This window comes from Triturus cristatus, chromosome 1_2, assembly GCF_964204655.1.
Source record: "Triturus cristatus chromosome 1_2, aTriCri1.1, whole genome shotgun sequence".
NCBI classification, from domain to species: Eukaryota; Metazoa; Chordata; class Amphibia; order Caudata; family Salamandridae; genus Triturus; species Triturus cristatus.
The window spans coordinates 1,009,939,707-1,009,962,705 of NC_140580.1; the positions used below are offsets into that span (position 1 = coordinate 1,009,939,707).

The 22,999-nt window shown below is 49.0% G+C and overlaps 1 protein-coding gene across 4 annotated transcripts in view; it reads left to right on the forward strand.

Moving 5' to 3' along the window:
- The window catches only part of LOC146868589 (uncharacterized), a 1,503,661-nt gene that overhangs the window by 1,028,095 nt on the left and 452,567 nt on the right, over window positions 1-22,999 (forward strand). For all 4 annotated transcript variants that reach the window (XM_085611695.1, XM_085611716.1, XM_085611705.1 and 1 more), the window contains 2 exons: window positions 22,455-22,508; window positions 22,643-22,696. In XM_085611695.1, the coding sequence (XP_085467821.1) occupies window positions 22,455-22,508; window positions 22,643-22,696 (108 nt within the window). The remainder of the gene's footprint in view (window positions 1-22,454; window positions 22,509-22,642; window positions 22,697-22,999) is intronic.

Below are 22,999 nucleotides of genomic sequence, written 5' to 3' on the forward strand. Positions count from 1 at the left end.
CTTAGGGGGGGCCCCACCACAGACCCCTGCCAGCCGCACATCTACCACAGAGCCGCCATCGCTCCAGAACTACGATGCACCATCAACTGCATCTTCATGACCGGCACCTTTCCTGATGACTGGAAACTAGCAGAATTCAGGCCCCTGCTCAAGAAGCCCTCAGCAGATCCCACGGACATCAAGAACTACCAGTCCATCTCCCTCCTCCCCTTCGTGGCAAAAGTCCCTGAGAAGACCGTCAACGCACAACTAACAAGGTTCATCGAAGAAAAGTCCATCCTTGACCCCTCCCAATCTGGATTCCGCAGCAACGACAGCACCAAGACCACCCTATTCGCCGTCACAGACGACATCCGCACCCTCCTTTACCAAGGACACACCGCGACCCTGATCCTACTCGACCTTTCATCAGCGTTCGCACACTCTCGCCATACTCTACGACGCTGGCATACAAGGAACCACTCTCGACTGGATCCGCTCGTTCCTCACCAGCAGAACCCAAAGAATCAGACTGCCACCCTTCCTCTCCGAACCCACGGAAACCAACTGCGGAGTACACCAGGGATCATCGCTCAGTCCCACTCTATTCAACATCTACATGGCCCTCCTCGCCGCCATCGTCAGACAGCACGGTCTCAGCATAGTATCCTACGCAGACACCCAACTCATCCTCTCCCTCACCAATGACCCCACCACCACCACCAGACTCAACTTCCAGGAAGGAATGCAGGCCGTCGCATCCTGGATGAGCAACAGCTGCCTGAAGCTCAACTCGGAGAAGACAGAAGTCCTCGTTCTCGGACCCGCCCCCTCTGCATGGGACAACACCTGGTTGCCCACTGCCCTCGGCAACCCCCTATCACCATGCCCGAAACCTCTGCATCGTAGCCGGCTCCTCCCTCTCCATGAACCGACAGGTCAATGCTGTCGCCTCCAGCTGCTTCAACACCCTTTGCATCCTCCGAAAGACTTTCAAATGGAACCCCTCCCGAGTCAAGGAAGACCGTCACCCCTGCACTCATAACCAGCAGACTGGACTACAGAAACACCCTCTACGCCAGGATCAACAAGTCTCTACTCCGCAAGTTCAAGATCATACAGAACACCGTAGCCAGATTCGGCCTTGGCTTCCCTCGACACGAACACATCACCCAACACCTACGGAAGCTCCACTGGCTCCCCGTTGAGAGGAGAGTCACTTTCAAGATACTCACCCACGCCTACAAATGCCTCCACAAAACCAGACCCCAATACCTCAATGAGAGAATCTTCTTCCACGTACCCAAGAGAAACCTCCGATCCACCAACCTTGCCCTTGCCGAAACCCCGCACATCCACAAAGCCAGAACAGGAGGAAGAGCCTTCTCCTCCATCGCGGCCAAGACCTGGAATGAGCTACCGATCTACATCAGACGCGCCCCCTCCCTGAACGCCTTCAGGAAGACATTCAAGGCCTGGTTCTTTGGCTGAACGCAGCTGCCTAACGCCCCGCATCCACCCCCCCACCCCAGCGCCTTGAGACTCTCACAGGTGAGTAGCGCTCTTACACTTACCTTGATTGATTGAATAACTCCAGCTTCAATAGAGCGATTTTTTTTTTTTTAGGTTAACCTTGGCCCCATTTGGGCCTTTGCCCTTTGAGGCCTCCTTCCGTCTCTCGACTGAGTCTTCCTGCTCTGCCTCCACAGATGGAGTGGATGCCATTCAGCTAATGTCCTTGCTGCCTCACGAAATACCTCGGACTGACCATCAAGTCTGTAATTTGGGCCTGTCTCATGAGAACAACAAGGTTGTCTGTGAACGCCTACCTCTCCTTCCGCTCAAAGAAGACCCTCCGTGATCATCGGGCTTGATGTCTCGAAATGTCACATAGGAGCAGAGATGACGCTCCAGACCTTTTAGCCCCTAGGACATTGAGGGGGAAGACCACCTACAACCGTCAGCCGCAGATGAAGAATATTTCTCCCCTGGCATCAGCCCAGGCTCCGATCTGGAGATGGAGGATCATCCACCAGCGTTGCCAGTCGTAGGTACGGGACTCCCTCTCATAGACACTGCTCACAAGCTGAGCAGCCCCTTTCCAAGGGTTGTCCAGCCTCTTTGGAGGACCATAGGCAGGCTGCTGGGCCACGACTGCCTTAAAGGCCATGGTCGGCACCGATCACCACCTTTTGACATAACAGCCAGTGCCGAAGAAACCATCGAAGCAGACTGCTTCGGCTCCGCCTGTGCACACCTCAGAGCTGACACAACTATCGGAGCTGACCCCTTCGGTGTTGAGATCAAAATCAGAGACGAGAGCCTCAACGCCAACCACCAAGTCCAGCCTGGGTGTTGAGCTGATTGTCCAGGTGACGCCTTTCCCTATACACCTCAGGGTTCACTTCAATCAGATGTGGTGGGTCAGGAAGGAGGGGATACCTTTGTCACTCCTCTGCATGGTGATTGCTGGGACTTCTATGATGCTGACCCACAGGGGGCCATAGATCTCAACCTGTACCCTGCCTGTACCTCCCCTTCTGATGACTCCACATCCTACCATGAACTCATTGTGGGGCAACCTCCTTCCACAAGGTGGGCGTCCACACTGAGCCTTTTCATGAGGACTGTCAGGGGCATGCTTCGTCACACCGATGACATCTGTCAGGACTCCTTCCACGCTAGGGTCATCACACCCAGGGTGGACAAGAAATACAAAGCTTCCCCTACTGAGCCCCTTACATTCATGGCCAGCTTCCACCCGACTCCTTGATTATTACTTCTGCCTGTAAAAGGGCTAACTCGCAGGCTACTGGTGATTCCCCTCCACCAGATAAGAAAAAAAAACATATAGATGCTGTGGGTAAGAGGGCAGCTGTGCTATCAGACCAAGTCATGGTCAGGACAGTCATGCCCCTACTTGGTATGATGGCCTCTTGTATCGCCATAGTGCCACATGCCCGGTTACATTTGCTTCCATTGCAGAAGTGCCTAGCACACCAGTGGTCTCAAGCTGAGGGTCACTGGGACAATCTACTGTTGATCGACTGCTGCACTTTTTTCTCTCTGCAGTAGTGGTGGAACACCAACAACCTGTTGCAAGATTGGCCTTTCCTTGACTCCGTTCGACAGAGGACCATTACAACAGATGCCTCACTGACGGGATGGGTGCAAACTTACAGGACCACACTGTCCAAGAACAGTGGGAACCCAGTCAACAAGGTCACCACAACAACTACGTGGAACTTCTAGCTGTTCACCTTGCGCTGAAGGCTTTCCTTCCTCACTTGACTGGCAAGGTAGTCCTCATCAAGATTGACAGCATGACAGCCAGGTATTACATTCAGAAGCAATGTGGTACTCGATCTACCCAACTCTCTCACCCAGTCCAGAGCATTTGGCAGTGGACTCTTTGTCACAAGAGGCATCTGCTAGCGGAGTGCTTTTTGGGAGTGGACAACGACTTTGCCAACCTCCTCAGTAGGATGCAGCAACAAGTCCACGGGTAGGGACTCCACCCGCAAATCCTCCTAAAGTACTTCCACTGTTGGGGATTCCCACAGATAGACCTCTTCACCATGGCAGAAAACACCAAATGCCCAAGCTTCGCCTCTAGGTTCCCACACCCACAGTCTAGTGGCAATATACTATGTATGAAATGGTCAGGGATATTTGCCTACGCTTTTCCTCCTCTCCCACTACTTCCATTTGTGGTTCGGAGGCTTCGTCAGATGTCTCTAACCCTCATCCTGGTGGCCTCTACCTAGACCCACCAACCCTGGTTCACCGCTCTGATCGAACTCTCAGTAGTACCTCATGAGAGGCTCCCCAACAGGCTGTACCCTCTCACCTAGAACCATGAGAAATAAAGCACTCAGACCCCAGGTCTCTCAATCTTGAGATCTGGCTCCGAAAGTCCAAGAATTTTGGTACCTTAATCTTCCACTAGAATGTATGAGCATTCTCAATGAACATGCAAGCCCACTAACCTTGCCTGTTACACTGCCAAGTGGAAGAGGCGGAAGAGGTTCATGTACTACTGTCATTCAAAACACATTGACCCTTTAACGGCCAAAGTGCAGCATATTGTCTGTACCTTCTTCACTTGCAGACTTCTGTTTAGCTTTCTCTTCCATACTACTACACCTAGCTGCTGTAGACACCTGTCTTCAGAACAGACAACACATCTTCTTCTTCAAAATTCCAATCATTTAAGCTATCATGGGGGAGCCTCAAGAGAGTCATTCCTCCTCGGGTTCCACCAGCCATATCATGGAATCTCAACATTGTTCTAGCAAGTCTCATGGGTCCTCCATTCAAACCCCTTCATTCTTGCTCCCTCCAGATTCTCTCTTGGAAGGTGGCATCTCTGTTTGCCATCACGTTACTCATGCTGGTCAGTCATATCCAGGCACTAACCTTGGAAGAACCTTTCTTCCAAATACATAGCGATAGGGTTGTCCCCCGCACCAACCCTAAGGTGGTCTCACAGTTCCACCTTACTCAATCCATTGAACTCCCTGTCTTTTTTCTCACAACCCGACTCAATTGTGGAATGGGTTCTCCATACTTTGGTTGCTAAGCAAGCCCTCATGTACTATATTGACCTGTCTAGGCCCTTTAGAAAGACACAGCAGCTCTTTGTTGCTTTCTCCAGCCTCCACAAAGGGAAGGCCCCCTCTAAATCAGGCATTGCAAGATGGATTGTCAAGTGCATCCAGACATGCTATGCAAAAGCTAAGAGGACCTTGCTCATTCCTCCTAGAGTCCACTCCAGTCGGAAAAAAGGAGTCTCTGTGGCCTTCCTGGCAAATATTCCAATAGCTGACATCTGCAAAGCAGCTACCTGGTCCACACCACATACCTTTACCAAGCATTACTATGTGGATGTTCTATCCTGCCAAAAATCCAATGTTGGCCATGCAGTACTTTGTACACTTTTTCAAACTACTACAATGCCCACAAGCTAGCCACCGCTTCTGGTAGGACTGCTCTATAGTCTATGCATGTCATGTATATCTACAGACACATATGCCTCAAATGGAAAATGTTACTTCGCCAGTATGCATCTGTTAATGGCATGTAGTGCTGTAGATTCACATGCATCCACCCTCCTCCCAGGACTCCTGTGGCCGTTGCAGTAATCTTTCTATCTCAGTTTCCCTTTTATTGTATGGACCTCTCTATATACATGCTTCTGATGGATACATCTGCCAGTGGTTTTCTCACCTTGTGAATATCCCCTGCGCCAGCATTCCACGAAATGTTTTCCCCAGCTCTCCACGCCGACGTGGACGTCATAATACCTCGGCTCCGCTCGCGACTCCGTATGACGTCACTGGAGCCATAAGAGAGCCACGTCGGCTTGATGACGTCAGTTCCCTTTTTTCCGGGCCGTCGACACCAGTACTCTCCTGTTACTTTGTAGTCTCCTTGTGAGTTACTGTTTCTGGATTCATCATGTCTTCTTCGAGGAAGTCAGGATTCAAGCCGTGTAGGGAATGTGGGGGGTCACATGTCCATCACTGACCCCCATGAAGACTGTTTATGGTGTCTTTCGTCTGACCACGACGTGGAGGACTGTTCCTGCTGTAGGAAAATGAATCCTAAGGCACTGAAAGAGAGAGAAGCGAAGCTTTTCATGGCTAAGGCGAAGAGGGAGGGCAGAGGTAGGAAAAGAGACAAGTCGAAGTCGGAGCCGTCGACTTCACACTCCTCGAAGTCGAGAAGACACAAGAAGAAGAGGAAGCATAGCTCTCGGCGCCGATCATCCAAGAGTAAGGCTTTGAGGTCGCCGTCGCCTCGATGTTGAAGTAAGGACTTCGTCTCTCCTTCGCCTTCCCCTTCTCCTCGTGTTTCTCCGGAGAAGTCACCTTTGCCCAAGTTAACTCCGGCGCAGTCTCCGGCGCTGGTGGATTCTCCAGCTTCCGACGCCGAGCCGGAGCAAGTTGTTGTTCTTTCACCAGTGCCAAAAGGTGAACCTGCGGCTCCAGTAGAGGATACTTCGGCTCCAATTACTCCTCGGCCGGATTCAGGTTCAATTCACATCCGGTGCACCTTCAGTTCCCGTGGGTCCAATGGCGTTCAGTTTGGGCGTGCCGCAACACTATGCTCAGGCACCTTTTATGCCCTTCTTGCCGATGGCTCCATCATGGCAGTTCCCGGTGCCGTCTGGAGAGCCTTTCTCCCGGCCTTGACTGGATCACTTGCCATCTTCGGAGCCTCCCTCGACGCCGGCGCCGACTCAAGCTGCTCTGCGTCTGACGCCGCCGAGTCCGGCTCCTCCAACTCCGCGTACGGTGCCGCCGACTCCGCGTACGGTGCCGCCGACGCCGTGTCCTTGGATCCACTCTCGAAGAGAGGCTCAGAGGATTATAGAGGAAGAGCAAAATAGGGAGGAAGTGGAGGAAGGTGAAGTTGGTGACTCCACTGACGAATTTGAGGGCATTCAGGAGGCAAGTGGATTGGACACTACTCCTGAATGGGAGCATTCTTCTGCCAGATCTTCTCCTCCTCAAGAGTTGGCTCCTTACCATTTGGTCATCAGGAAGGCTGCGGAGTTGTTGGACTTACAGTTGCCTTCTGCAGAATACAAACCAAACCTTTTGACTGAAGTCCTTCATTCACCTTCTTCCATTGTTGAGCCTTTGTTGCCCTTTAATGAGGCTATCTTAGAGCCTGTTATGGACGTTTGGCGCAAGCTGCTTTCTTCACCTGCGGTTTCCAGAACTGTGGCAATGAGGTATAGGGTGGCTCTGGGGGATTCGAGCTTCCTTTCCTCGCACCCTTCTCCAGAGAGTCTTGTAGTACAGGCATCCTGTTCGAAACCATCTTCAGGTGCTTTTCCACAGGCTCCAGCTGACAGGGACTCTAAGAAGATCAAGCAGTCAGCTAAAAAGGTCTTCTCTTCTGGAAGTATGGTGCTTAAATCAACGAATGCCACTTGCTTATTGGGCCGCTATGTTCATGCCTTGATGGACTCCGTGAAGCAGTTAGCTCCTAAACTGCCTGATGAGGAGAAGGGCTCTTTTATGGAGGTTGTTGCAGACACTCAAGCTGCCGCTAGGCAAGTTATTCAGTCGGGCCAAGATACGGCTGATTCCGTGGCTAGGATTATGGGGTCTTCTATAGCCACTAGAAGGCAGGCCTGGCTTCGTTCTTCCGGCTTCTCTGCTGATGTTCAGGCCACTTTGGTCAACTTACCCTTTGATGGGGAGAAGCTTTTTGGGGAAAAAGCAGATTCCGCTCTGCAAAAATTTAAGGATAGCAGAGCTACTGCGAAATCTTTAGCTTTGCAGACTCAGTCAAAGGGGTTTTGCTTCAGGAAGTTTAGAGGATTTGGGAGGTCATCCATTCATTCCTTACGTCAACCGCAGCAACAGCAGCAACAGCAGTAGCAAAATCCTCTCTACAGATCCTACAGAGAAAGACAATGGGGTCGGCGTGTTGCTGGTCGCAATCCCTCCTCCTCTTCAGTCTCTGCTCCCAATGAAGCTACAGGGAAGCAGCCCTAGATCCCCCAACCTGGATCATGTGAGGCCTGTTGGGGGTCGGGTGTCCCACTTTCTGCGAGGTTGGAAATCCGTCACGACGGCCCTTTGGGTTTTAAACCTTGTGGAGAATGGGTACACCCTTGCCTTTAGGGAATTTCCTCCCCCTTACCCTCCTTGCCAAGGTTTTTGCTCAGAGGACCATCTGCTTCTTCTGCAGAAGGTGGTTCTTGCATTGCTACAAAAAGGTGCGATAGAGGTGGTTCCAGAGCAGGAAAGGGGTCAGGGATGCTACTCCCGGTATTTCCTGATTCCCAGAAAGGACGGCAGATTGCGTCCAATCCTGGACCTCAGAGTCTTGAATTTTTACCTGAAACAGGAGAAATTCAAGATGCTAACCCTTGCACAGGTTCTTTAAGCGTTGCAGCAAGAAGACTGGATGGTGTCGATCGACTTGCAGGATGCGTATTTCCACATCCCAATCCTGAAGTCGCACAGGAAGTATCTCCGTTTTACGGTTGGGTCGCAACACTACCAGTTTGCGGTCCTCCCGTTTGGTCTTACTTCTGCACCTCGAGTCTTCACCAAGGTGATGGCGGTGGTGGCTGCCCATCTCAGGAGGTCTGGGATTCCGGTTTCCCCTACCTGGACGACTGGCTTCTGAAAGCAGAGTCCCCAGAGATGGTGCAACATCATCTGAAGGTAACTTCTCAGCTGTTATTCAACTTGGGTTTTTCGATCAATGTGCCCAAATCTCACCTGGTGCCCTCTCAGCGCAACCTGTTCATAGGGGCGGTACTGGACACTACTGTGTGTCGAGCATTTCCTCCTCCACAAAGAATTCTCGACATTCTGGAGATGATCCCTTTATTCCACAGTGGAGCGGTTGTTCCAGTTCTGGAGGTCCTTCGCCTGCTCGGTCTGTTCGCCTCCTGCATTCTGTTGGTCAACCATGCACGTTGGCACATGAGGGCACTCCAGTGGTGCCTCCGCAGGAAGTGGTATCAGCACAACGGAGTTCTCAGGGAGTCAGTCAGGATCTCCAGAGAAGCTGCAGCGGATCTGTCTTGGTGGAGCGTGGAGGGCAACCTGTCTCAAGGAAAGCCCTTTCAGCTTCCTCCAACGGTGGCCACAGTGATAACGGATGCCTCTACCCTGGGGTGGGGTGCTCATCTGGGGGATCTGGAGGTCAAGAGTCTTTGGCCTCCAGAGTAAAAATGTCTCATATCAATCTTCTAGAATTGCGGGCTATACGTTTGGCGCTCAGGGCCTTCCTCCCTTCCCTTTGCGGTCAGTCGGTTCAAGTCCTCAGGGACAACACTACCGCGATGTGGTATGTCAACAAGCAGGGAGGAGTGGGGTCGCATTGTCTCTGCAGAGAGGCTCTGCGTCTCTGGTCCTGGGTTCAGGATCATCAGATTTGTCTGATGGCAAATCACCTGGCCGGAGTTCTGAACGTGCGTGCAGACAATCTTAGTCGGCAGTTCTATGCCGACCACGAGTGGAGGCTTCATCCAGAGGTGGTTCAGCACATCTTTCGGATGTGGGGAACTCCTCGGGTGGACCTGTTTGCCAGTCACGAGAACGCTCACTGTCCGTCATTCTGCAGTCTCCAGTTTCCGATTCAGGGGGCGTTGGGGGGCGCGTTTCAGTTGATTTGGGGCTCACAACTCCTTTATGCGTTTCCTCCCATACCCTTGATTTGTCGGGTTCTGAGGAAGATTCGCCAAGACCGGGCCCAAGTTATATTGATCGCCTCGGATTGGCCAAGAAAGGTGTGGTACACAGATCTACTTCACCTTTCATCGCACCCTCCGCTCCGTCTCCCTCTCAGGGCAGACCTCCTCTCGCAGTCGGAGGGGCAGGTTCTGCACCCCCACCTCCGGAGCCTGCACCTTCATGCCTGGAGATTGAACAGGGCAACCTGAGTTCTTTCTCTCTCCCGCCTGAAGTCTATCTACTCCTACAGGTGGTCTAAGTTTGTAAAATGGCGTGGAGAGAGATCCATTGACACTTTAAAAGCCCATCTTTCTAATGTACTTCAGTTTGCTCTTTCCTTGGCTCAGCAGGGTTGTGCTGTGGCCACGGTTAAGGGCTATTTATCTGCCTTATGAGCTTTTCTGTGTCTTCCAGATCAGCCATCGTTATTTAAATCTCCTATTGTTTTAAGATTTATCAAAGGTCTTACTAATAGGTTTCCACCTACTCCCTTTGTAATGCCACAGTGGGACCTTAATCTTGTTTTAACTTTTTTGATGAGGTCCCCTTTTGAGCCCCTTCATAGCTGTCCTTTGAGGCTGTTGTCCTTTAAGATGGTCTTTCTTGTAGCCATAACTTCGGCAAGGAGGGTGAGTGAGCTTCAAGCTCTTAGTTCGAAACCCCCGTTTTTATCCTTACATGCTGAAAGGATGGTCCTCAGGACCAGGGCTGCTTTCCTACCTTAGGTAGTTACTCCATTTCATCTGGGGCAGTCCATTACTCTCCCTGTGTTTTATCCTCCCCCTCACCCTTCCAAGGAGGAGGAGAGACTTCACCTCTTGGACCCTAAAAGAGCTGTGAGCTTTTATTTGGACAGAACAAAAGATTTTTGTTTGGAAGACCAGCTCTTCGTGGGCTATATTGGACACTCTAAAGGCAAAGCTGTGCACAAGCGCACTCTGTCCAGATGGATCATCCTAACCATCAAGATCTGCTACGCCCTTGCTGGTAAGGTTCCTCCTGAGGGTATTAGAGCTCATTCAACTAGAGATAAGTCTTCTACCTCTGCTTTGGCCAGGGGTGTTCCAGTTGCAGATATTTGTAAGGCCGCAACTTGGGCCTCCCTCCATACTTTCGCAAAGCATTATTGCTTAGACTCTGAGATGAGGAGGGAGGGCCATTTTGCGTGTTCTGTCTTGCAGGATTTTTTGGTATAGGAAGGTGGACACCCTCCTCCGGGAGTGGGACTGCTGTGAGAATCTATTCACAAGGTGAGGAATCCACTGGCAGATGTATCCATCAGAAGAACAAGTTACTTACCTTCGGTAACGCTTTTTCTGGTGGATACAGTATCTGCCTGTGGATTCCTCACTGACCCACCCACCTCCCCGTTGTCCACCTTTGTATACCTTAAAGGATGCCTTGCTTGACATGTTGCTTTACATTGTATCTTCTTTCTATCTGGTACACTTATAGGAAATGCTTATGTTCTTTAGCTTTCCTTTTGTATCTGTACTATGTATATTTGTTCGAATGTTGTATACTGTGTATAGTTTGAATCTGTTGTCGGTCCACCTGTTCGCCTCGGAGGCACGGACAAAATGGGTGAATGGACGTCATCACGCCGACCTGGCTCTCTTATGGCTCCGGTGACGTCATACGGAGTCGCGAGCGGAGCCGAGGTATTATGACGTCCACGTCGGCGTGGAGAGCTGGGGAAAAAATTCCGTGGAATGGTGGCGCAGGGGATATTCACAAGGTGAGGAATCCACAGGCAGATACTGTATCCACCAGAAAAAGCGTTACCAAAGGTAAGTAACTTGTTCTTTCGTGTCTCATACCATCCCTACCCACCATGCAGGAAAGCAATCTAACAATGGAGTCGATGACCATGCACATTACCAGCAACATAAGGAGTCACAGTACCTCGTGGTTCTAAAGACTTCTTTGAAGAAAAATAACTTGCACACATCCGGGCCCAACACTATATGGCAGAAGTATGCACAGCATGTGTATCTGCAGCACTACATGCCACAAACAGATGCTTACTGGGTAGGTAACATTTTGCTTTTCCATCAATGACTCTCCAGGGCCACCATGTGAAATCACATAGCTACTACCATGACTTTTCTTGAAAACGTGGTGTCACTGGAGAATATTAAGTGCCTACCAGCTCGCTGATATCAATGCCCGTTTTTTGCTCCTCTTCGATGTGATCCCAAAGCATTCTTTCTGAGTCTAACGGTCAAAATTCTACGTTTTCACAGTAACTAGGTCAAATGTCCCCTCAAAGAGCTTCAAGACTTGCAGACAGGGCAGCAAATAGATTTCCCTTTCGGTTCCCACAATGACTGTTTGTGGTGTTTAAAATCGGGATACGCCATTGTGACATGTAACGCTTGGAGCTTCATGCACCTGAAGGGCATCAGCAAGAAGAGGCCAATTTATTTTTGGCTAAGGCCCTCAGAGACTCCCCTTTCCCCCCCCAAAGGTAAGTCACCTTGCAGGTTATGATCTCCTAAGAGATCGTCCCACAAAAAAAGCCATGAGAGGTCATCTTTTTCTTCCTTCCGCTCTTAGGACCAGTCTGAGTCTCAACACCTTTACCTCACACCAGACCCTTCCACAACATTGGATCCCTAGTGCTTAAGAAGTCAAGATAGGAGCTCCCTGGTTCTTTGCATCCCCCTGCAGGTCACGTTTTTTGGCTAGCTGTGTTCAATCTTTTCATAACAACCCGCAACCCTTAGGGCTACTCTCTAAGGGTCCAGTTCCTGGACGTTAAGAGATTCCAGCCGCTCTGAGGCTGCACCTTCATGGATTTAGGCCCTGGCAACTAAGGTAAAGTCAAAATTGATGAAGGCCCTACCCTCATTCTTTCATGGACTGCTAATCCCAAAGTTTGTGGTGCCACCCATGGAGCCAGGGCCCGCCACAGAGTTGATAGGAGAACATTTCCGTGTGACAAAGGAGAAAGTCAGAGCTAATTTCAATAATGAACCTTAATCTGGGCACATGCCAGGGCCCAGTGGTCTGGAGAAAATGTTTATTTCAGCTGACTTGGCTGTGAAATATAAAAATTACAGATTTTGAGGAGAGGATAACTTTGGAGCTGATCACCTCCTGCCTCTTTATAAGACTTGAGTTGACCTTTATTTGGAGATACAAAGTGCCAGTGGCCTTGATACTTGAAATATTTTACAGCTCTGGCCCTGCCTCAGAAAAATGCCATGTCTTTCACAGCTGTTGCTTGGAAGACCCCAGGAAGCCTTGGAACTGATTTTGTCTCATGCACATATAAAGTCTAACATTCTAACCAAAATCTTTCAGCCTTGCAGTTTCTGCATAACCCTTGGTTCCATTTAACTAGTCCCAGCAGTCATAGGCAGATCACCAGATACCAGTCATTGTCAGCCCACACTTTTGTGTCCTCCCACCGGTCACCTGAGAGTTTGGTGGTTCAGAAAATGTTCTCAAACTAGAACCTAAATGGCGTTCCTATGGCAACTCTAGACAGAGGTTAAAAAACTCTGGAATCTGACTCTAATTACAGCTTAACCCTCTTTGTTCATGTCTTTTGGGAAGTGGCAAAAGTAGCAATCAACAGCATACCACAGCACATGAAAAATCCATTCTCTGATCTTGGGAGTGATGGCCATGATGATTCAAATCAGATCCTTGTGGCTTTAACTTTGGGCACTGTTGCCTGGTCTGTGGGTATGGCAGTCATGCTGCGCTGGCATAATAGGATGCGTTCCACCACATGTTTTTTCCAAGGTAGTTTAGTTTATATTTATTGCTAAACATTTTTTGAGGGATGTCAGCAGATCCGTGAAGAGAATCACTTTTTGACTGGCTTTTTTCAAAGTTTTGTCAGCTATTTTTGAGAAAAAAAACATTTGCCTGGTGTGACAGGAATGTCTCCTAAGGAACTGGCTGGTTTCAATCATGTGTCACCAGTCACAGATCAGATGTCTGTGACAGGCCCTCACTTGCTCTGTCTATGATGCCTCAAGAAAGACCATGACTCGAAGGCCTGCAACGATTGCAGCACCATGCACCTGAAGGCACTGAGGGAGCACTCCCTCAAGCGCCTCGCTACCCTACGTCAGACAACCCAGCGACAATCAAGATCCTGGTTGCGTAGAAGGTCCCGAACCCCGCCTAGAGCGCACACGTCTGTCATCATCCCGGCTGGAGTCGTCATCGAGTAGGTCACATAAAAAGAAGAAGAAATCTAACAAGTTAAAGAGATTTTCGCTTTCTCTGCATCCATCCAAATCTTCGGTTGAGATGAGGGAGTATCTCCTCTCTAGACCCCGCACCTCTGCAAAGCCCCAATCAGGGTTGGCTCCGGGCTTCCCCAATTTTCCCAGAGCTGGAGAGACCCCCGTCCTACTATGTGAGATCTATTAGGGCATACACCTAATTTTTAGGTGGCCCGACCCCTCTGGAGCGGCCTCAGGCCCCATAGGTCTGAGGGGGCGCCTACTGGATTCCATCCGGCAGGTATGCCCTTTGCACCAGTCGGGCCCCATGAATCCGGTGCTGGATCTGGAGCGGCACCACAGGCAAGACAGAGACCTTCTATGGCACACACGCCAATGCCCCTGGCACCGTCAATGCCCATCAACAACACCATCCCCATCATCCTCGATTCTGACACAGAGCAGGACCGGAGTCACATGACACTGGTTCCGGTGTCATCGGAAGTCATGCCTTCTGGGCCAGGGCCTTTTGTATGCGAGTGGCCTGGTACAGGGGATGAATGGAAGGGGTATGGAGACCATGATGAATATCGCCACCCTGTGAATGATACCAATAACATTTCTACTATTAGGACATGTAAAGGGGGTGCCTTTGTGGTTATTCCTTGTCCACTGGTTAGATGGTACGACTTTAGCCATAGAGGTTGGGGGTCACTCGAAGTCCTCTTTGAGACATTAAAAGACCAGCTGTCACTGGGCAACTGGTCTCTGTCCACAGCGGTCCCAACGATATCCTTTGGTGCAAGCTGGTGTCCATTTTAGTTGACTAATCTGGACTCTGATGAAACTCCCGGGGCTGAGAGACTCGGGTGCAACTTTTGGCCATTGTGGATCAGTCTCTTGGAGCGCCCAGCGGTGGTCAGCGGTGACTCTCCAGAAGTAGCTGCTCACTAGCCGATTTGGGCTACTTCAGCTTTGATGATCCTGGTTCCAGGGGGTCAGCTGACCCTTTGAGTCACTTCTTCGGCCTGGGGCTGCTAAGCGACTTTTCCCCGAATCAGGAGCCACAGGCACAGCCCTCATCACTAGCCCAAGGTGCAGCAGGTGCAGTACAGCAGACGGTGCAGCCTCTCTTTGCCAAGTCCAGGGGTCAGGAGGGCAGTCCTTCTTTAGTCCTTTCTCAAGTTCTGGAGTAGTCTGAGGCTCAGGGTGCCAGGGGTGTCATATATATTTATGCCCAGAAGGTGCCCTGAGGGATGATGTGTTTACCAGCCAATAGGATACAACCCCCTCACTCTTGCTGATGACTACCCGACTGTGTGTGGCATCTAGCAATCCCAGAGTGCAGTATTCTGTCCTCTCTCAAGATGTCTGAATCCTTCCTTGAATGTTAGGGGCTTGGTTGACCACCCTAGATGTGTGGCTACCTGTGGGCTACACACCCACGGGAAAGCCAGTTTGGGTACTGGCCTCTCCTCTCTAGCCCCACCCCCAGCCTGTCTGAACAAAGGGCCGCTCCTCAAGAGTGTGATTGCCATTTGACCTATGAAGGTAATTTTTTGGGCTAACACCCTGAGTGGCTTCCTGTGAAGAGGAGGTAACATCTTGCCATGTAGCAGGCTGCTATTGTTTCTAAGCCTGGGAGTCAGTCACACAACTCCCCAGGAAGACAGAACGCTGTCTGGTGGTCAGTGCCCATGTGAGGCCATTGGACAAACTGGGTGGCATTTTTTTTTTAAAGTTGCATTTCTATAATAGTGACATTATATTCGACTTGAGCATCAAGTCCGGTTTAATGCCACAATTAATTTGATACCTTACAGTACCCTTCTCAGTAGTCCCATTCAGAAGTTAGGCGGACTGAGTGGTCAGCCGATAACTCTGTGTTCACCAATGGGGCTACTTACTCTCCCACAGCAAAATGACAATTTGGAAGTGTTGCTATCAGGAAATATATATAAAATACCTCTTCTACTCAATAATATATAGCTCCCAGCCTTAGAGCTCGATTGGTCATTCGTAGGGGAGACTTACATATATTGTTAAAGAAAGTGAGAGCTGTGCCATTGGTTTTAATGACAAAGTCAGGTTATCAGTCTTACCACTGCCCTTCAGGCCTGCAGTGGCAGGCTGGGAGTCATTTTTTACTTTGTCACACACAGGGTAGTACAATCAGTGCTGCAGTCCCGGGTGGACACACTGCCTTGCCCTGGGTTCCATTTTCTAGGGACGTTTAAGTAAGTTTGTCTCTGCCAATTATGGGTAAACTTTGATGTCTGGTTACTATGCCGCATTACACTCTCAAAGTCGACAAACCAGCAGCATCAGTCCCAAACAAATGTATTGGTGAACATGCAAAAAGAGACATTTCCTTACAATGATCAACTCTTTGTAGGGTACGTCAAGGCCAAAAAAGGGAAGGCTTTGCAGAAACAAACCTTCTCCCAATGGATAGTGTTCTGCATTTGTAAGAGCAAAAAGAACAATTGATGGACCGAATGTTGAACAATGTCAAACATTCACCCCAGTACAGAGATCTGGGCCTGAATCCATTGCCTTTCCAGTTTAAACCCAGCCATATGCAAATCCGTCTTGACCCTGTTCCCCATGGGAACAGTACAGCCTGAACTGCCAGGCCAGGTTCTCCCGAAACCGGTCCCAGGATGCTTGTTTCCAGCCCGGGAAAGACTTAGCTTGGCAGCTCGGCTGGACTGTTCCCATGAGGAACAGGGTCAAGACTGATTCGCATATGGCTGGGTCTGAACTGGGGTGGCGAAGTGAGTTAAAGAACGATGATGGATTCAGCCCAGATATGTGACTGGGTGTGAGCATCTGAAAGGTTTCAGCGCTCCATCCATCATCTCCTCGTGTTTGCTTTGTTCACCCTAAGTTGGCAGGATATGCCCAGACGTGGGTCCCTTGCTCACTTTGCCACTGGATTCAAGCTAGCCTGGCTGATGAGGGGTGTTAGCCCGAAACCGGTCCCAGGATGCTTGTTTCCGGTCCAGGGAAGACCAGGCTCGGCATTTCAGGCTGGACTGTTACCATGAGGAGAGGGTCAAGACTTATTTGCATATGGCTGGGCCTGAACTGGGGTGGGGAAGTGATCTAAAGAACGATGATCGATTCAACCCAGATCTGTGACTGCCTGAAAAGTTTCAGTGCTCTATCCATCATCTCCTTGTGTATGCATTGGTAAGAAGCAACCACCTGAGTTCTTCTGTTCTCATTCTACCAGAGCCAAAGCTGCTACCACTGCACTAGTTCACAGAGCTCTGGCCCTGGTCATCTGCCAGTCTGCAACATGGGCTTCTTTGCACATGTTTACTAAGCACTACTGCCTGGACAGTCAGGTCCATCAGGATAGGCATTTTGCCCATTTAGTCCTGCAGGACTTTCTGGTATAAATTGGGTTTGCTGACCCGCATTCGGGGAGGCATTGTTTGGGTTCTATTCTAAGGAAAGGAATCTGCTGCAAGAAGTCTCTATTAGATGAACAAGTTACTTACCTTCAGTGACGCCTTATCTGGCTGAAACTCTATCTAGCCGCAGATTCCTTACTGGCCCTCCTGTCCGCCCCGCTCTATGACCTGATTAATGGCTGAGAGCTTTGCCTGTAAAGGGGCTCTAGAAATTCACACCAGTGTTCAGTATTCGTCGGGGGGAACCCTAATTTACAATGAAGTCTAAACCACATACTCCCTTTACGATGTGGTGTTTACAAAGAGGCGTCTTTACCACTGCATTCCTTTGCCACGAGAGGCCTTACAACGACTTGCCATAGGGAAGCGGCATTGGACTTCGAAGTCCAACACTTTCCCTACTGTTGCGCAGACTGGAGTTGGAATAGTAATTGATACCTCTGCAAAGTCCAGTACTTTCCCCTAAGGCAAGTCGTTGCTCATTGTAATGACTTGCATGGTAAAGGAATGCAGTAGTAAAACGTGTCAATGTAAAGACCGCGTTATAAAGCCATGCGTTGTAATGACTTGCGTGGTTCCGACATACAACTATTCTTTGTGGCTCTGTGCTCCTGCGGAGCCAAACAACACCACCTACTGGCGCACACGGGTGTACTGCTAAAAAATGTCCGGATCCAGTCTGATGTCTGAGGATAATTCTAAGATGAGGAATCTGTGTCTAGATAGACTATGCACCAGATAAGGCGTTACCAAAGGTGTTAACTTATTCGAATAGCTCTACAAAGCTTGCTGGGGTTGGTGTTACACCATCTACAGCCAACGGTATCCCTGCTGTTTGGCATAAGCTTTTCAATCAGCGAGCCCAAATCTCATCTGTGCCTCTTACAAATAATTCAGTTTATAGGGTCGGTACTGGACACCAACCTTCTGCGCACCTTTCCACCTTCGCAAAGAGTCTGAGACATCTTCAAAATGATTCCCTTGTTTCAACTAGGCATGAGAATTCCAGTCCTGAGAGTCCTGTGATTCCTAGGTTTCTCGTATGCAGGTTGGCACATCAGGGAAAAACATTAGCGTCTCCGCAGGCAGTGGCTCCATCGTGATCTCCCCCAGCACTCTGGCGGAGGTGGCTTGGTGGGGGCACCTGACTTACAGGAAGGCCTTCACTCCTCTGTCAGATGTGGCTACGGTAGCGAAGGATGCCTCCACCCTCAGATGGGGTCTTCATCTGGAGGTCTGAGGCCTTTGTTCTCCAGAGGAGCAGGTGCTTCGCGTTAATCTGCTAGCATTGTAGGCAATTTGACTGGCTCTTAAGGCTTTTCTCCCCTCCATTGTCAGTTAGTCCATCCAGATCTTGACGGGCAGCACAACCGTGATGTGGTAGGTATATCAAAAAGCAAGGGGGAGTAGCATCTCATCTCCTTTGTCTGGAAGCATTGAGGCTGTGGTCTTGGGCACACCAACAGGGGATATGGCTTACTCGGCAATCACCTAGCCGGGTCTCTGAATATTAGAGTCGACAGTCTGTGTCAGCGTCATCTTGCTGATCACAAGTGGCGTTTTCTGCCGGAGGGAGTCCAGGACATCTTCGCCCAGTGGGGCATTTCTCAGGTGGGCTTGTTCGCTTCCTCGGAAAATGCTCAATGCCCGCAGTTCTGTGCCCTCCAGGGGAGCCTTGGAAGACTAGTTTCATGTGAGGCGGAACTTTCAGCTTCACTGAGCATTTCCCCCATACATTTGATTGGTCGACTTTTGAGGAAGATTCGCCAAGACTGGACCCAAGTCATTCTCATTGACCTGGATTGGCTGAGAAGGGTGTGGTATGCAGACCTCCTGCGCTTCTCCCCGTGTATTCGGTCTGCCTGCCATTCAGTCCAGATCTTCTCTGCCGGTTGGGATGAATGGTTCTGCACCCCAACCTCTAAGACTTCCACGTACATGCTTGGAGATTGAGCGAGGACAACTCAGCTCCTTTCAGTTGCCAGTGATGATTGTAGAAGCCATCTTACCTGCACGTCATTCCTCCACCAAGTCGGTATATTCTAGCAGATAAGGAAACTTTGTTGCATGGTGTGTGGACAATGGTTTGGATTATTTGTAGCCCAAGTTATCCCACGTTTTGCAGCTTGCTCTTTCCCTGGCTCAGAGGGGATGTTCCATTGGCACTGTGAAAGGTTATTTAGCTGCCTTGCCTGCTCTGTTTGCCCAATCAACCTTCCCTGTTTAAGTTCCCAGTTGTCATGTGTTTTCTCAAGGGCCGGACCAACCTTTTTCCTCGCTCTACCGCTGTGGTTCGTCAATGGGACTTAAATTTGTCTTACATTTTTGATGGGGACTTTGTTTGAACCCTTTCACAGTTGTACCCTTTGTATGTTAACTATCAAAACTGTGTCTGCTAGGAGGATCACTGCTTTTCTACTTCCACTACTTTTTTTCCTAGACAAGTTGGTGTTGCAAACCAGGGCTGCTTTCCTTCCCATGGTGGTCACCCCCTTCCATCTTGCTCAGTCCATCTCCCCTCTGACTTTTTACCCTCCCCTCTCATCCGGCTAAGGAGGAGGAGCAGTTTTATTGGTTAGATCCTAGGCGAGTGGTCAACTACTACCTAGACTGCACCAAAAAACACAAGTTGGATGATCAGCTCTTCATTGTCTACTGTGGTGCCAAAAAAAGAAAGGTAGTTCAGAAAATGATGCTATCAAGGTGGAGTATCCTCTGCATTAAAACTTGCTGTGCCTTGGCCAAGAAACAGCTGCGTGAAGGGTTCTGTGCTCATTCTACCAGAGCCAAATCTGCCACTTCTGGTCTTGGGCGGGCCGTTCCAATTTCATATATTTGCAAGGTGGCAACTTAGGCCTCCCTGCACACATTTGCTAGGCACTATTGTCTCGACTTGGAAGTGAGAAGAGATGGACACTTCCCTAGGTCAGTTCTACAAGACTTCCTAATATAAGCATCCATCAAGCCTCCTCCTAGGTAGGGTTTGCTGTGGAATCTGTTGGTGAGGAATCTGCAGGTAGAAGTATCAATCAGAAGAAAAAACCAGTAGTAACTATCTTTCTGGTGGTACTTTATGTACCTGCAAATTCCTCACAGACTTGGTGGATGATTTATGGAAACCATTTTAGAAGATCTCATTATGCATGATAATGCACAATGTTTTCACTGATGTCATCCCGCCCCTCGCCTCAAAGGCTTGGAAAACAAATGGTGGGTAACTGACATCGGTACGCCACGGCGGGCACTATAGGGGCTCGTTGCATCACCTAATGTCACATCCAGCACCAAACGCGTCCAGCGCCCTATTCTAGCGACCTCGAACCTTTGAAGCTTCCTGATCCATTCTGACGCCTGGGGTTGTTCTATAGGTTAGGAATCTGCAGGTGGAAAGAGTATCCACCAGAAAGGTTGTTACTGCAGGTAAGTAACTTGTTTATTAGCACCAATCTAGTGCAGGTTATATGCAAAAAAGAAAGGCAGTTATGGAACACCGAAAAGTAAATAACATCAAAGAAGACATCTTAACATATTACATGAATTCTCTTCTTACGAATCCTGGCTCATGATAATTATGACTAAAAGTGATGCCATTGTGAGTGGTACAATACATTTGTCGCTATCTGAATGCTGCAGGAAGCTTGGGCCAGCAAGGTCAAGCTATGCTTGTGAGAATGAAGAGCATTCTCAATCAGTAACCTTACTGAAGAAACAAGACGCATCCTAGAAATTGAAAATGCACCTCTCAACCGGAGAGAGCTGAGTACACTGTTTTTATATTGATTCTCAAAGCTATTGAGAGAAACTGTCCTTATGAATAGCGATGCAGGGTGAGAAGAAACTCATGGAATTTCTCCCAGCATATCACAAATACAGTTTAGCTAGTCCTTTGTTAAAATTCCTCACATACAAATATATTAATACATACACAAAAAAACACTATTGGATCTCAAAATACATGCAACACACTTTGTCATACTATAATGCGCATAAATGTAGGCCTTAGAGAAGTAGAAGGCATGTGCATAATATTGTGGGCACGTAATCTGCAAATACAAAATATATGATACTACACTTTCCTCCTCCACTAATATGTTGATGCCTTTTGGGAACTGGCAAAACTTAGTGATCAGCCTCCCAGGCCACATGAAATAGTTATTTACAGAACCAGTCAACAAAGGGTTGGATGCATCCAAAAAGATCTTAAAATGTGGTTTGGACTTTTCAGACCCCTTTTGCTCCACCTATGGGGATGGCTTTCATACTGTGTTGGCACACTTGGATGCATTTTACTGGGTTCTCCTGAGATGTCCAAACCACCCTCAAAGACATGCCTTTTGATGGCGAGCACCTATGGTTGACTCCTCCCTGGAGTGCTTCAAAAACATCAGAGCTATGGCTCACACTCTGGGCTAGTCACCCAGTGCACCAGTTCCATCAACGATCTAGATGGTTTCATGGCTACTACAGGCCAATTCGATCCTAACAGAGACAACCTTCTCACTAAGTTTCGACACCCCTGCAACTATAACACACTTTTCGGGGCAGGAGTGGTTCTAAAGGATGGCAGAAACAGCAGCAGACACAGACTCCACCTTTCTCTATCAGCTTTTTGGTCTCAAAGCCTCTGTGACTCTCCCTGCACCACCCTTAAGCTACCATCTTCAAGTTGGAGAGAAGGCCTCCCATTTCTCCTCCTTTTGGGAGTTGATCACTATGGATTGATGGACCCTCCATTAATCCACAACTGCTACATCCTATCCTACCTGTTACCCCTTCTGGACTACACCCCTTCCACTATGGTACCTGTAGTGATTATGGAAGCAGGAGTCCTTGCCATGCCCTGAAAAGAGGTCACAAAGGACATGCCTCTTGATGAAACCGGCAATTTATTCTACTCCTTATACTTTTTTGTCCCCAAGAAGGACTGAGGTTTGAAGCCTTTCCTGGATCTCTGTCATTCTTAGGTGTTCTTTCACCAGAACAGGTACACAATGCTGTTCCTGAAAATGGGATCAGTTAGCATTAGTTAGAAGTGTTGAAGGTTCATTCTTGAGGCGAGGAATCTACAGGAAGATTATCTATCCACCAGAAACATTGTTACCAAAGGTAAGTAACTTTTTGATTTGTGCCCCCTACAGTTTAGAATAAATCTACAAGACCCACCAAATAATGATTATGTCTAGATAGGCAGACAACCTCTGTGATAGATGCCTTGTGTGCCTATACCTTCCCGGAAAACTATTGCTGAGGGATTTTAGATAAGTGATTAAAAATGGGAGAGGATGTGGCCTAATAGCTAGAGTCGTCAACTTCGGCGCTGGGGAACCGGGTTCGAGTTTCAGCAGGGACGCTCAACGTCCTGTGATTCTGGGCAAATCACATAATCTCCCTGTGCCTAACAAAAAGGAACGTGTCCATCTGTAATGCAACTGGTGCTCATGTAAAGCGCTCTGATCCCTTCGAGTCTAGTTCGCGCTATAAAAAACTCCCCCCCCCCCCCACCCCCCCCCCCAAAAAAATACAAAAATATTTTCCAGGAATCACACTACAGCTCAAATAAATGCTCCTTCTGAAATGTCCCGAAGCACTCAGGTCAAGTTCTCTGATCTTTGTGGGCGTTTCTTGCTTAGTAATACTGCCACCTTTTCATTCCTTAGGGTGATTTTGGAGTAATAGGACCTCCTGGTGCAGTCGGCCCACAGGGAGAAAAGGTACAATATTATTTGTTCTCTTGTCGAATGTTGGTTTCAGAAATACTCATTGACATTCTAATATTCGTTTTTTTATAAAGCATCAACAGGAGGATTACTTTTGAGGTCACAGAAACTATTTCTAATTTTTGCAGGGAGATTCTGGAATCCCAGGAGTACCAGGGACAAATGGAGCTCCCGGGCTAGAAGTAAGTCCCATTATTGAGCCTATAGACATTATACAGAGCCGTTCTTTACTGCACTTTTGACCTAGAATACCTGTGGTTGGTCAGAAACATCATGGACCCTACATGCAAAATAACTCACCAGGTTGAAACATGGAGTCTCAGACTTGCTCACATGCTAGACGCATGTGAATTCCTTAGGCTTGTGCATGCATGTGTTGGTCCATATAGAGTGCTCTGCTGTTTTTTTGACTAGGTTCCCACTTGAAAAATTCCACATCCATACACGCAGAAGGCTCTACAGCAGTTAGGGATTCTTAACATAGG